The sequence below is a fragment of the Vanessa tameamea genome, chromosome 31, assembly GCF_037043105.1.
Source record: "Vanessa tameamea isolate UH-Manoa-2023 chromosome 31, ilVanTame1 primary haplotype, whole genome shotgun sequence".
Taxonomy (NCBI): Eukaryota; Metazoa; Arthropoda; class Insecta; order Lepidoptera; family Nymphalidae; genus Vanessa; species Vanessa tameamea.
Window position 1 is genome coordinate 1,534,724 of NC_087339.1, and position 15,335 is coordinate 1,550,058.

Below are 15,335 nucleotides of genomic sequence, written 5' to 3' on the forward strand. Positions count from 1 at the left end.
TAGGACGTCGTGACGTGCTGGGAAAATCAACATTGTAAAAGCTCTGTTGGTACGTTGATCTGGGGCGGTTCAACGTACGAACTGTCGCAGTTGGACGTCTTCGTGTGCTGTAGCTCTAATACGTACCATTCATTTTTTCTTAGCATTTACTACTTATAATCATGCAAAGACATTTCGATCGAGACAAAATTGATTAAATTTTTGCTATTATTATATAATACATGTCAAAATTACTAAAAAAAATTACACAAAAATGACTTAATTTATATACATTTAATACCCAAAAAGAACCTCGTTGACGCGACATCAGCCCCCTCCCCTAGCATTAGGAACCCGAGATTTCTACAATTTAGTTTTTTTCTTCTATACTTGTCCCAAAGATGTAGGAAGGTAGTGAGTTCGAAATCAAGCGAGTCCCACAGTATTTCCAAATAGTACATTTGTGATTTTTATCTTCCGGTGAAGTTACAACTTTATACTTTAGTTTATTACTAAAAAACATTTAAAAGTTCAAATGATTCATATCTAGCCTTTATTTATTGGTTTAAAATACTTATTAACTGTGTAAATGTAGACGGGACTCGAACGAGGGCCATCCGGACAGTAGTCTTGCTCACTTTCAAGAACTGTCACTTCCAATACACAATAACAAAGTTCCATCCTATTCTGACACCGCGCGGGTTATACCCCCCCCCCCCTCTAATCCAAACCCTCACAACTTAAAACTTAAACTATCATCTAAATTGACTCTTAAACGACTAAAGATCGATTCATTTTGGTACATCATTCAAAGATACGAACAGACGCTTTAATACGATTTTTTATATGAATATAAGATTACACAAGTATTTGTACTGATATACATTTCGTTTTAAGGCGCCTTCACAATTAACATTAGGAACTTAAAGGGAATAACTCTCGTGTCCTGGCACTAAAAGGTCCAATATCAATGACCATTACTTTTGTAATGAGAATCGAAACGACGACCAAACGTCGGCCGTTTCACAACATACGCATTTTCGTGTAATAATCTTTGATTGGCCAAAACACATTTACTAAATTTTAAATTCTAATTCGACATATACTTAAGCCCTTTTAGCACCGGATCATAGAATTAATGTTACATTTTGTATTCATAACACTATTTAATTGATTTGAATTGTTCAATGACGTCACTTTATTGCGTAACGTGTGCGTTTTAATATCAAAGAAATTGTTCATTCCAATGGCAGGAGTTGTGATAAATAAACAACTTTGACCTTCGAATTGACGACGAATGAACGTCGACGAAGTTGTTATCGGTACTTGGGAAGTTAATAATTTATATAAGTAAAGATGGTTACAGTGCTGTGTTATAAATACAGATATATTGATCGAGAACTGTCAGTAGTGCAAAATACAGAACTATAAGAAAACCATTGACTTCTATCTGTAAATCTTTGATCCACTCGCCATTAGAATATAGTTAAACGTGAAAACTAAACACGTATTTAGTTGCACAATAAAGACGGGACAAATAAAACTAATATCTGCATCGAGCGACGCTCCCCAACGCGTCGAACATTATTGTAACAATGCTACTTTCGTGTGTACGGACGTATTAAATCCGAATACAAATATACCATTTAATGACATCATCAAATCTTACAAACATTCACAAAATCCTTACGAAACGAAAACATGAAAATAATTTACGTTCTGTTAATGTACTAAAAATGTGACATTATTTTTGTAAGGCCTCACTGATAAAAACTACTGAGCCAATGTACATTAAACTGATACCAGAAGATGAAGTGCCTTTTGGAGAAGATTTCAGGCTTCGCAGTTCACCTGCTTTATATCTAGACTGTTGAAGTGACAAACGTGTTCTTGAGTAATGATAAAATACACAATGACGTAGGACAAATGTTGCACGACTTCGGTCAGTTCGTTGTGTACAGGCGCGATGTGCCGAAGGGGGCCTACGTCTCGACGGCGGTCGCTCGCTGCGAGGACTCGGGGGAGGGCGCGGTCTCCACGCAGAGCTCCGAGGCGCGCTCGGCCACGTCCGTCGTTATCTGCAATCAGAGTATACCTTATTACAGTACATTTCATTTATATTTACACATTTTTTATCCATTATATATTGAGCTACAGTTACAATTTCCGTGGTACGAGTGCATTTCTCGCCAGTGTCTGGACACGTAACTACGTTGATGTCGTGAATCGTGTTAAGCGTAGTAATGTCAGTCGTGGTTTAAGTACGTCACCCAGACGCGGTCCTACCTACCTTAAAATAGCAATATTTTGTAATGCTATGATTTCGGTTTGATATCTCAGTGAGTCAGTGTAGTGTACTGATACAAGATATTTAACAGTTTAGACAACGTGAGGAGCGGTTCATACGTCTCATTGTACTAGTATCGCTAGCAAAATGGAATGTGAATAGCCAACCCGTTGCACAGAACAGCACTCGTCAACATGTGCTCCCCTGTGTGAATGTGTGTGCGTACCCGGTGCGCGGCGCGGGCGGCGCAGTCGGGCGGCAGACGCAGCTGCGCGAGCAGTGCCGCCAGGTGCGGGGGCGGCTCCCCGCCGGCCAGCGCCAGCTGCACCAGTCGGGCGCCCATCTCCGCGCGAGCCGCAGCGTGCCGAGGGGAGCTGCAAATAGTTATTCTAGTATTTGAAACGAGTTCAATGTACTGTTTGAAATTCAACTCGTTCTCGATGGTGAAGGAGAATGGCGTGCAAAGCCTCAATGACTGGAATATAATTATACCACATATGTATCGACATATTCACTCAGGAAGGGGCGTTAACCCACCACGTTAATATAAACTTAACAAATATAATCTAATTTGTATTGTTTTGCTGTCTCTACTCTCGGTCGTCTCTCGGACACTGAGACGTCTTGCAACTAGTGTCACTCCTACTGCACGCCGACAATCATTTATCGCGGGGGGTCGCTTCTTCGTGAGTGAAGCTCTACCCCACAAAGTATATATGAAGGAGGCATTACCGCGGCGTCAGTCCGCGCAGACTGCGGCAGGCGGCGGCGAGCGCGGGCCGCAGCGCCTCGAGGCGCGCGCAGACGGCGCCGCCCGCCGCGCCCGCGCAGCGCACCAGCCCGCGGATCTGTGGAGCGAGCAATTTCGTATGAGAGCGCTGCACGGAACGGTCCCGTCGCCGGTCCGATGTTTGTCGAATGTTCCGGACACGATACCTCGTCGCAGACCCGCAGGTAGTGGTAGAGGGCCTGCCCCCCCGTCTCCCATCCGCTGACTTCGTGCCTGTCGGCCGCGTCGTTCATCTTCTCCAGTATACCCTTTATGCTTTGGAGGTTATCTGTAACAAGAATATCAATGATAACACACATTATTCAGTACGAGTACGTGCTGCATACAGCGCAGACATTCCGGTTACTTATTGTAACATACATTTACTGAGATAATGAATTTGAATCGAATCAATTATTTAGTGAAGTAGCTTGCATTTGCAGTTACTTCACTGCGGGGATACAGCCTTCTCCTTCATGTTGGGAGCTTATTCCGCCGCGGTGCTCCAATGCAGGTTGGTGGAATTTCATCCGACATATTCAACATTTTCCTTTACCGCCGAGCACAACATTCAACATTATTAACAAACAAAATCTTGCGTAATGATTTTCTGTGGCCTCTCGAATACTGACCGGCCAGCACCGCGTCGGGGAGCAGTTCCTTGAGCAGTACTTGATGAGCTGCATTCCACTGTTCGGCGCCAACCAGGTACTCCACTTCCAACGCTGGCTTATGCTGGAAACGAGAAACAAAATATTCAATCATTTCGGGTCACGTGGGGTCCTTAAATATGTTCACTTCAAGAAACTGTATTGTAAAGCGATTTACCTCGTATTTGGCTCTGTTGGCCTGAGCTATCAGCACCCACTTCTCCGGGATCCTTAGTTTCTTGATCAGCTCAAAGCGTTCCTTCATTTCCGGCGTTTCAAATTGAGATGGTGCGTGACGAGAGAGCACCTGACGGATGAGGTGACCGCGGCTGAAAATGGAACAAAAAAATTATAAATGTCTCACGTTTACCCTTTTAAACATTTGAGATATTCACAAACACAACGGATGTTTACGTTAGAAAATAAACCTCTGTTGCAAATTTGAACTTTTCTTTAGACTACTATATATTTTTCAATTGATAGTCGTATCATTAAGCCATTACACACTTGTACACAACACACTGCGGACCTTACGCAGTGCGTACTAGTGTACATTTATTGTAACATTATGTTTACAGTAACTCACGCGTTATCGTCCCGATGGTAGGCCAGCACCTGCAGCGCGAGGTGCCAGTTGCCGCTCGCCTCGAGCTGCTCGGCCGCGCCCACCACGCACGAACTGCCCACTCCCAGCCACGAAGCCAACGGGAAGCTGAAACACAGCCGTGTACATGTCGAACCGATCGTAGTAAAATTTCACGTATAAGTATAGACTATGTCTGGATATAAATGGGCAAGTACATCTGAAACATTAATCCCCCCCCCACACAATAGCGGGATCGAAAACTAGTAGCCACATAAATTACGTTTTAACGAAACAGAATAGAATAAAAAATAAAATTAAAAAGTACGAATTAAGTGTTTTGTTTTTTGTGTGAATGTACGCACCTGAGGGAGAAGTCGAAGGGGTCGCGCGAGCACGTGGCGGGCGCGAGCGCGGGCGGCGCGTTGAGGGCGCGCGCGCGCAGCAGCTCGTAGCGCACGTCCAGCACGCGCCGCCGGCCGCCGCTCTGCCGCAACACGCACACACTCACTCTCATACACTCATATAAAGCTCATACACTCGACCGATCGCCGGTACGTTACGGGACATATAGACTATTCCAACCCGAGAGGACTAAAGCCAAACGAACAACATTTGACGGCGATTTGATGCGATATCATCGGGCGAGAGCTCGAATTATCTATGACATTCAATATGATTTGCGAAATTTTCTTGTTGAAGCTTTCATCAGATGTTTGGAACTAAAACTGTGTGTAGTGCACGACATAGCCGAGCTCGGAGCAAATCGCGAAGCATACTTAAAACTAAGGTTTGTTTATCTTTATCCCCTCTTCGATTGGAATAGACTATAGAGTATCAAACCACCCATCACACGCGAGAGCAAAACTATTTCTTTCATAATTAGAAAAACTAACCGCTGTGGTGACGCTGTACTGGTCGAGATACGGCGGCAAGGGGAACTGCATCCCCATTTCATCGTCCGGCAAAGTGTGGAGGTCCGCCTCCGGGTCCGAACTGAAGTAGCCCTCGTAAGTGCGGACCACTTGCTCCAGAGTGGGAATTTGAGGGCAGAGGTACCTGCGAACGTGATAGGAAACGAATAAGTTTCTGATTTAAATGCAGGAAATATTTGGAGTCATCAGGCTCTCGGTATTTATGTCCCAGTATCAATTATTTTAGTGTTTTGAAACTGTAATATATGTAGTTAAGTGAAGCGTTTACGTGTGTGCGTGTGGCTGCGTCCCCGCCGGTGCAACGCCTCGATTAAAACAGTGTGTGACTAGCCTCGTGGTTAAACAAACAGACGCAATCCTACTCCTTAACATATATAACAGGAACAAAGTCCTTTCACGCGGCTTACAGTAGAGTGAACTGGTAAAAATCGTCACGTATTGAAAAAGAAGTTACACGCAAGTTACTTCCAAGAGACCTATCCCTGTCTCATTCGATGGTATATTATTAAAATTTATTTTTTGTTACTGTTTTAATTCAGACGGGATTTTTAATATTTCGCCTTATTCTCAATATTAAAAAAAACTGCATATTTTTTTTTTTTTTCGGTACCAAGGCAACGATAGGTTATATTAAAAAAAAAATCACGGAAGAATATTTTTAAACATTAAATTAATACAAGGCGTCTCACCGTGCAGTAACCGCGAAAGCCCTCAGCCAGTCGAGTCGCTGCAGGTGGCGCTCGGGTCGCAGGCCCGCCAACACGTGCAGCGTGGCCAGCCGGCTGCCGGCCACCAGCGACTCCGCCCCGCACTGCTGCCACACGCGCAGCTGACGGGCCACCAGCGACTTAAAGGCCGGGTCATCTGCCGATGGCGGTTACAAACTTATTACACTAAATCACTCAAATGGTTCAATTAATTACGTTTTTTTTATAATGTCTGACTGAAAAACATTTAACATTAACAGCCTGTAAATTTCCCTTTGCTTGATTAAGACCTCCTTTCCCTTTGAAGAGAAGGTTTTAAAGTTCTTGAAGGAGCTATTCTAGGCAGTTTTAAAGACTAACGGCGTGAAAACTTTGAATTAAAAAATAAACGTATTTTAATACCGTTCATTTAATACCTTACTCTGCGTCAAAATTTGAACTAAAATCATCTCGCAACGCGACAGCTCGTGCTTCATAAATGAACTTAAAATTATGATGCCCTTCCACTTTGAACACGGCTTCTCATCTCAAAGATTCGTCAATTTCTTAAGCCAATCGGACATAGCGTAGTCATAGCAGACTCACCGTGCTGAGCCAGCAGCGCGGCCAGCGCCAGGTCCCCGTGCTGGCGGCTGAGCGCGCACGCCTCGCGCAGCCGCCCGCCCGCCAGCAGCGCCCACACGCGCCCGCTGTGCCCGTCGCTCTCTGCACACACACACACACACATACACATACACTTCGTTACAAAACACATAACAGCAATTCCACCTTTAAAATAATTTATCATTCTTATTTCATATAGCTCGTAATCATTACTGGTCTGTGTATTCTTATTATAATTTAATTTAATGTGTTTTCTTATCAACTGAAATAACATTTATATATTTATTAAAATCACAGTCAAAGATATATATGGTCTTCATGGAAATATATAGAACAATGTATACTTGGTGGTAGGGCTTTATGCAGACCTGTTTGGGTAAGTATTGTTGTGTTCCGGTCTGAAAGATCAGTGAGCCATTGTAACTACAGGCACAAGGGATATAACCAATATTCGTTCCCAAGTTTGGATTGTATTGGAGATGTAAGGAATGGTTAATATTCCTTACAGCACCAATGTTGGTACAATCAACTACCTTTCAATGTTTATCGTGTAAACTTTGGGCTCACCATCTTCTGGTTCTCCGGGCGTCGTTTCAGCGAGTTCCTTGTCCGTTACGTCCGAGACGGACTCCTTCAACCAGTCGAGCAGACGCTTGTGACGATTCACTATCGACTTCTCGTCCATGCCGGGCACACCTTAAATGAAAATATTAAAGTCATAACTTGTAAGCGACCCACTTGTGTTCGAAGACCTGTTCCGATCTCTTCTCAAAGGTCCTTGGAAGATATTCCATCACCTCTCTCCCACTACAAAATATACGTATGTAGTTTTTTTTGTATATGGTCCCCCCCCCCCCTACACACGCATCAGTGAAGGTACCGTCAGCAATCGATTTTTTTTAAATTTATTATTGTTGCTTAACGTCGTTACCGATCAAAGAGTTTTTATATATTCCTCCTGTGAGGCCGAACCTGGAACGCGATCAACATAGGTAGGACGTTGTGTTCTGTATTGTACGATCATTCGCCTACATTCGGACGGGTGTTAATGAAAGAGGAACTTCGACCCCGCCGATGGGCTCAGTCGTCGAGTAGTGTGTACATCGGTTTTCATGGGTACGCCATTCCGAGGTCCCGGGTTCGATTCCCGGCCGAGTCGATGTATAAAAAGTTCATCAGTTTTCTATGTTGTCTTGGGTCTGGGTGTTTGTGGTACCGTCGTTACTTCTGATTTGCCATAACACAAGTGCTTTAGCTATTACATTGGGATCAGAGTAATGTATGTGATGTTGTCCAATTAATTTAATTTAATATAAAAAAATAACACTAACCGTCTTTGTCCAAATCATCTCCCCAGAGCGCGTCACACAGCTTCCAAACTTGCAGACAGTATTCGTTCGACATGCCGTACTGTAGGAAGAAAAAGTTGTTTTTTTTTTTGTTAATGTTATATTTCACCTGTAGTTGGAATAGACCACACATGTATAAAAAATTTTAAGACAAAACAGTTTAGTATTAATTCCTCTTCAGCTTGTCAATCGATTTTTAGCTTTAGTTTTATTAATAACATTTGGAAACAAGAGTAGAAGAAAAACAAATGTCAAAACGTTTTTTCCTCAAATGTTCAATGATGGGGGTTGAATTCGACGACTAGTAATACAAAATTCAATATGATGGTGTAGAGAACCGACCGCAGCGCCCCCATGTGGGGCCGGGGCAGCAGCGGCGGCGTCGGCGGCGTCGGCGGCGTCGCGCAGCAGGCGGCGCAGCAGGCGGCGGCGCTGCGCGGGCTCGCGCTGCACGTCGAGGCGCGGGCACGCGTCGGGCGCCGCCTCCGCGAACGACGAGAACTGCAGCAGGCTGGCCAGCTGCCGGCACAGCACGTCCTGCGGCGCGGGGGGGGGGGGGGGAGAGCAACAAGGCATGAGTGTACAGTACTGTGCTACGTTTAGCTAATAATATACATGTGTAGTGAGAGAGGGGGCAAGCGTATATATCGGTCTCGTTTCTCGCTCTTACAGAATCATCCAACGATACTGCGTGTTGGACATTGGTATTGAAACCTATGATTTAATATACGAATAAATTTTAAATACACTTTCAACATTAATGGATACTAATAATAAGCAACTAAACGAATACGAGCATTTTTAAATATGTAGACATAATTCGTACTTGTGTAGAGTTAGAGTGCGTCCGCCCGACAGCCATCCTCGCGACGACGGACTCGCTCCAGTCGTCCTCGCCGCGCCCCGACGCGTACACGCCCAGCGTGCTGAGGTCGGCCGCTGGAAAGAGACACCAATAACATTATTGATAACCAGATACACTAACAAGACATAACCAAAATCAAAATATTCTTTATTCAAGTTGGCTCATAAAAGCACTTTTGAATCGTCATGTTACAGTGTTGAATTAAATTTAAAGCTAAAGATATGTTTAACATTCTGTGGGCTGTGGATACCATTAAGTGGTACGTTTGCCCGTTCATCAACTTATACAATCAAACAACATGCGCTTAAAAGTTATAAAGAGTAACTACTGAGTTTCTTGCCGGTTCTTCTCGGTAGAATCTACATTCCGAATCGGTAGTAGCTTTACTTAAAATAGTTTGTTAAATGACGATTCAAAAGTGCTTGTAAAAGTCTACTTGAATAAAGTATATTTTGATTTTGATTTTTACTCCTTTGCAGTTGAAATATAGTATTAGATATGTATCTATTTAAAGAATATTTATTACTGTATTAATACAGAAGTTCAGAGTCTGGAGGCCTTGGGGCCTCAAAGGAGAAGGCCCTAGACCAAGTAAGTAGTAATTTGACTATATCTAGATATTTGTTAACTCGTCGGAATCTGTTACGGAGCCCATCTCCCCCTCACTCCTCTGAGGGCCCCTCTCACGTAGGTCAGTTGCCCAGTCGCCCTCCCCTAAATCCAGCCCTGCAGAAGGTATGGATAAAGCCCTGATTTAATAATAAAATAATCGTTTAACTTACTCTTGGGTAGATCGTTAATGGTATCGTATGTGGTTACGAAGCTGAAGGTACCGGCCGGACCAAAGCCGATGCGACTGTGTCGGGCGCGGCAAACCGACATGTCCGCTATACACGCCGCGTCCAGACGACCTGCCCGCAGATAAGACGGTCACATTATAAATAAATAAATATATATAATGATAAAACTAATTAAAAAATTCAAGATTCGGTATGTAGATTCTACTGAGAAGAATCAGCAAGACACGTGGTTGTTAATAATTGTATAAAGCTAGTTTAAGGGGTGGGGGGGGATATTTGGTCAGAAGAAGTCCGTGCAGAGGGAATGTGATGAGAGTGCTTTCGCTGACTCGCTTTGCCGAAGAAGACAGGAGAAAACGTAGCCGCTATGCACACTTTCTCTCTCCGCAATAAGCGTCGCCGTTTTAGGTTAGGGAGGGGTTCTTCCTCCGAATATGCATTGGAAGCCCGCATAGGCGGTTCATCCGTCTGGTGTCACGTAAGTTACTTACGTTAGACGGAGTTCGAACGCTGGTTATTTAGCGTAGCGTGTTCGAGCGCTTGTGAGTGCCACATCATTACGACCCAGTTTTTCAGCGGAAAAAAGGGGGGATACTTTTGGCGCAGTACTTCATGTGTACATATATTGCAGTAGGAGAGCACCACGGTTGGGTACACAACAATCGAGTATATTATCAAGAGTTAAACTTACCGGCGATTGTATGTTTGAAGGGCGGGACTTTTCTATGATAATTCAGCACTATCGTGTGCGGGCGTACGATCAGAGGACGCATTACTACTTCTGAAAAAAAAAAAACAACAACAATTATAAGTACCAGCAGCAACATTCAGTAGTATTATGTTCAATTAGAAAGACGAGCGATCCAGCGTGACCACGGGCACAAGGAGCGTAACACCTTAGCTCCCCGCTTCATCGATTGCAGTCAAAATCAATCAAATCAAAATCAAAAATCTTTATTCAATATAGAAGTGTTTACACTTGCTTATTGATTGTCAAAAATCTACCACCGGTTCGGAATTTAGCACCTCGGACCTGAGAAGAACCGGCGAAAGAAACTCAGCGATTATGTAGTGATTATGTAAGCAACGTTTAAGATTCCATACGACTCAAGCGTGTACGTCGTTGGGGGCAGAAAGCAAAGCGAAGTGCGAGTCGGTACCGGGCGGGGCGGCGTCGGGCGCGGCGGGGGCGCGCGCGCGGGCGGCGGGCGCGGCGGGCGAGGGCGCGCGGGGCGCGGGGCCGCGCGGCGCCGGCACCAGCTGGTCGCCGCTCGACACGCTCGCCGACTCCTCCTCCATCTCTGCGGACCAAATATCGACGCGTAAATATAAACCGATACTAGACTGTGATTCGAGATCATGACTTTTTTTAAAATTATTATCCGGGTAGGCGTGTGACTCCACTCCACCTGATGGCGAGTAGTGGAGTCCAAACGCGAAGACGGCGAGTATATCTTTAAAGCGCGCAGCGTTTTGAAGTTACCTAGTGTAACGAACTGTTATCCTTCTCCAATCCTGCAAATAATATCACCCATACCCTGGCTCGTGTCCTTCGAGTGTGTGCAGACTTAGTAGGCGCCCCCAAGAGTAAGTGTCTCCGATAGTACGAGCTCGGATTTCAAGGTATCAACTCCCCTCTCTATTCATCTTAGTACAGTCTACTTATATTTTCATAAATATATATATTTAGTGTCCTCCTACTTTAAAATAGCTTATTAACAAGAACCCAATGGGCTCAAAAAGGATATATAAAATAATAGGGTTACAATCCATTAGAAACCTAACAATATTCCACTGACCAGTGTCCGCGTACAGTGACGCCTTCATCAGCTGCACATGGTGACTGCGCCTGTTCTCCAAACGGGCAAGCTCTGTCGTTGGACTCTTCACACCGAACGCTGGAATATAAAATATAAAAGTAAACTAACATCCTATTAATGCACGTTCGCTCTGGATTAAAGTACGAATGAATCAGTAACTACTAAGCATGTGTCCGATGTATCGAAACACATCTAAAATCGGTTTTCATCGGAATATCAGATGTCATCGATTTGATGTTGACGAGTAACCGTTTTCACCGCATCTAAAAAACTATGAATATCGTTCTGATACGTTAAAGCATCCAAAGTACGACAACATTAAACTCATGAAATATTCGCCCTATCACTCTTCAACTTTACAGTAACCCATCTGCGAGAAAGAGATGAAGCTTATTTTAAACCGATTTCGATATCACATTCGTTTCATCTCTTTCTCACGTATCTTACAACGTAAAGTTAAACAGAGACAGAGCGACATCTAAAATCGGACGTCAACACCGATATATAATCCAAATATCCGTTACACAACCGGTGTCTAGTAACCTGCACGAGCCAGGCAGCGCGTACAGTGCGTGCACCGTCGCGTGAGCATCTTCACATTATCTCATCAGCTCGTGTGCGGCGAGCAGCCACACCGCGCGCTCATATCATTATATCATATAATTCTTAATTGCTTATGAACAAAATTTTGGGCTTAGGAGTTCTTAAGGGGTCTTAATCAAACACTGACCTTGAGGTTCACAATTAATTTATTTATTTAAAGTTAAATTATCACTTAAACGTTCGATGCGGAATGTTGCTTGCGCGATCTAATATACAAGTGACGCCATCTGTTGACGACTAGCGTCAGGTTTACATTGGACAACTTACAATCAATATATCAATCGATATCATATATCAGAGACTTCCATTCCACTCTACGATCAACTATAACTAAAAGTTTGTACGGACCGCACATTCCCTTTTTGCTACTCCAGAGATACAGGACACATGGGACATAACATCTTAGCTCCCAAGATTATTGGCACTTTAGTAATGTAAGGACGGGTTAATATTTCTTACAGCGCCACTGTCTATGGATACTGGTGACCACTTACCATCAAGTGGTACCTATTATAATTTTTTTTTTTTTTTTGGCATTGGTTGGCGGACGAGCTTATGGGCCACCTGATAGTAAGTGGTCACCACCGCCCATAGACAAAGGCGCTGTAAGAAATATTAACCATTCCTTACATCAACAATGCGCCACCAACTTTGGGAACTAAGATGTTATGTCCCTTGTGCCTGTGATTACACTGGCTCACTCACCCTTCTAACCGGAACACAACAATACAGAGTACTGTTATTTGGCGGTAGAATATCTGATGAGTGGGTGGTACCTACCCAGGCGGGCTTGCACAAAGCTCTACCACCAAGTAAAAAGCCCTACCACCAAGTATGGCAATGGCACCACACGAGGCGTATAATAGTATAAATAAACAATTTTAATGATATGACATAGTGCAATAACTAGAACAATCTATACCTTACTCGAAACATAAGAGGAGAAAAATCATATAAACAAAAACAACATTCGACAGCAAAACGACGCGAAATCATTGGTCGAGAGCTTGATTAATCTATGATATTCACTGTGGATTTGCGAACAAATGCGTTTTGAACGTCGACGAAACTGTTATCGGAATTTTGGAAGTGAAATTGAAGTGGATATAAGTAGTTAAGTGTAACAGTATTGAATTATAAATAAAGATATATTAATCATAAATTCTTAAACAACATGGTTGAGTTAGTAGCAAATCGCGTGGAATACGTAAATCTAAGGTTTGATTATCTTTAGTCCTCCTGCCGTTGGAACGTACAATTCGAACGGTATCGACTCACCACTATTGTCTTGATAGAAACTCGGCGCATCCGAATTATTATCTGTCGCATCCATTTCGAATACTGAAACAAATATTTAACACACACACGTTTAATTTATTAACATAATAATATACTATTTTTGCATACAATGAACTCAACATTCATAGAGACGAGAGAGGGGGTAGATGGGGGAGGGGTTCTTTTTTTGACAGGACACAGAATAAAAAAAAAATTTAAGCAATTTACCTCTAGAAGCGCCGTTCATTAAATTGAGCGAGCTCTGTTGCATAGCGAACATCTCATCGGAGGGACCTAGTCCACTGGTCCCACCAAGACCCCCGAGGGATCCTAAGCCCCCGAGGCCCCCGAGGCCCCCGAGACCACCGAGACCCACCAGACCCACGCTGGTCGAGTTCGTCGATACTGGAACTGGTTGTTTTTGTGCTGTAAATAGTTTATTTCGATTATATTTTTTTATAAACTAATAAAGCAAGAAGACAAAAAAAGGCAAATGGATCCTCATCACCCTTAAACATTGACCATTCTGTGGATTGCTAAACCAACCATACAAACAAAGATGTTATGGCCCCTGTGTCTGTTATTAAACTAAGAGTTTGACTCTTAGTTAACCACTAAGAGTTAGTTGAACCAAGACTGACTTAAACTAAGAGTGAGTACCAATAATAAAAATAATGGTCTATTATTGGTAGTTAAAATTTTTTGAAAATGTCAAAAAAAAAATATTCAAATGTTTTGAAATTAACTTTATACAATAATTATAACAGCAAGAATTTTTTTTTTATATTTGACGCGTACCCCCATACAAGCCCGCAATTGAAGGTAAGCGCTCAGCAATGACGGCTATTATAGTCCAAGCGTCACGGTTATATAGTCCAAGCGATCAGGTTAAGATGACTTTATCATTGGTGGACGAACTGAACATCGCTATCCTGTCTAAACGTACCGGGTGCGGCGGATTTCTGTAGATTCTGATTGACGAGCTGCCGTTTCAGCACGTCCGGTGTGATATCGTCGTCTTCGTCCGAATCCGTGAGACCATATTTACTGAAATGCTCGACCTGCAATTAAAAAATATGAGCTAGAAGTCGTCCAATGGGAGCGAAGATCGTACAGCGGGAGCCGTAATTGACCAATGAGAGCTAAGATGGTCCGAAATGGTCCAAGATTACCACTGAATAGAACAAGTAATAGTCGGGACTATTCGACAAATGCCAATAGAAGACCGCTCTACGTCGTCTATACTAATATTATACATGCGAAAGTAACTCTCTGTCTATCTGTTTTCTCTCTTTTCTCTCTCTGTCTGTCTTTTTCACGGCTACAACACTGAACCGAATTCGATGAAGTTTTGCATGAAGCAAGCCCAAGGAGGATCTATATAAGCCGCGGGCGAAATCTGGTACATAAACTAGCGACTAGCTAACTAACTGAAACAGCTATACCCGCGCGAAATTTATAAAACACAAACTTCCAAGCCCCCGTCTTACCCCCCTCAGGGGTGGAGTTTCGTAAAATCCGTATAAGGAACCTACCTGCCAAATTTCAAGTTCGTAGGTGTTATGGTTTCTGAGATTTCGTGATTAATCAGTGAGTGGTATTCCGCTTTCGTGTATATTTAAATAAATAAAACTTACCCGAAACACCCAGCTCCCTGTCTGCGGTCTGTATTCAATGAACTTCGTGTCGTGTTTGTCGCAAACGCGTCGTAATTTCCCCTCGTAGTCCATCTTTTGTAGCCTGTTCACAAGATAACCAATATAATAAAATATTTTACCAACATTATAAATGCGAGTCTATCTTAATCACAAGAGGACATAAGCCAAATAAACGACATCTGACATCGAAATGTCGCGATATGATTGGACGAGAGCTTACACCGTGGATTTGCAACAAAATGCTGTTTCGAACGTCGACAAAACTGTTATCGGAACTTTGGAAGTGATATTAAAATGTATATAAGTAGTTGAGTGGAATAGCTTTGTATATAACGTTATATTAAACAAGAACTGTTAGTCCAATGACGTCACACAATTCAAGGTCAAATTCGTTTATTCATCTTTACCCCTCCTGCCATTGGAATGGACTATAAACTCTTCTACTTGGT

The 15,335-nt window shown here is 43.1% G+C and overlaps 1 protein-coding gene across 2 annotated transcripts in view; it reads right to left on the bottom strand.

Annotated features, from left to right (window-relative positions):
* Positions 1–1,327: 1,327 nt before the first annotated feature.
* LOC113403708 (nuclear pore complex protein Nup98-Nup96) overlaps positions 1,328–15,335 on the bottom strand; it is a 38,554-nt gene continuing 24,546 nt past the window's right edge. For both annotated transcript variants that reach the window (XM_064220081.1, XM_064220080.1), the window contains exons 26-48: positions 14,866–14,968; positions 14,175–14,289; positions 13,457–13,654; positions 13,229–13,291; positions 11,327–11,425; positions 10,688–10,828; positions 10,219–10,308; positions 9,510–9,638; positions 8,689–8,801; positions 8,205–8,399; positions 7,845–7,923; positions 7,081–7,209; positions 6,496–6,615; positions 5,893–6,067; positions 5,165–5,327; positions 4,634–4,755; positions 4,272–4,397; positions 3,864–4,014; positions 3,668–3,770; positions 3,203–3,324; positions 2,999–3,114; positions 2,493–2,640; positions 1,328–2,057 (exon numbers count right to left, since the gene is read on the bottom strand). In XM_064220081.1, the coding sequence (XP_064076151.1) occupies positions 1,962–2,057; positions 2,493–2,640; positions 2,999–3,114; positions 3,203–3,324; positions 3,668–3,770; positions 3,864–4,014; positions 4,272–4,397; positions 4,634–4,755; positions 5,165–5,327; positions 5,893–6,067; positions 6,496–6,615; positions 7,081–7,209; positions 7,845–7,923; positions 8,205–8,399; positions 8,689–8,801; positions 9,510–9,638; positions 10,219–10,308; positions 10,688–10,828; positions 11,327–11,425; positions 13,229–13,291; positions 13,457–13,654; positions 14,175–14,289; positions 14,866–14,968 (2,896 nt within the window). In that variant the 3' untranslated portion in view covers positions 1,328–1,961. The remainder of the gene's footprint in view (positions 2,058–2,492; positions 2,641–2,998; positions 3,115–3,202; positions 3,325–3,667; positions 3,771–3,863; positions 4,015–4,271; positions 4,398–4,633; positions 4,756–5,164; positions 5,328–5,892; positions 6,068–6,495; positions 6,616–7,080; positions 7,210–7,844; positions 7,924–8,204; positions 8,400–8,688; positions 8,802–9,509; positions 9,639–10,218; positions 10,309–10,687; positions 10,829–11,326; positions 11,426–13,228; positions 13,292–13,456; positions 13,655–14,174; positions 14,290–14,865; positions 14,969–15,335) is intronic.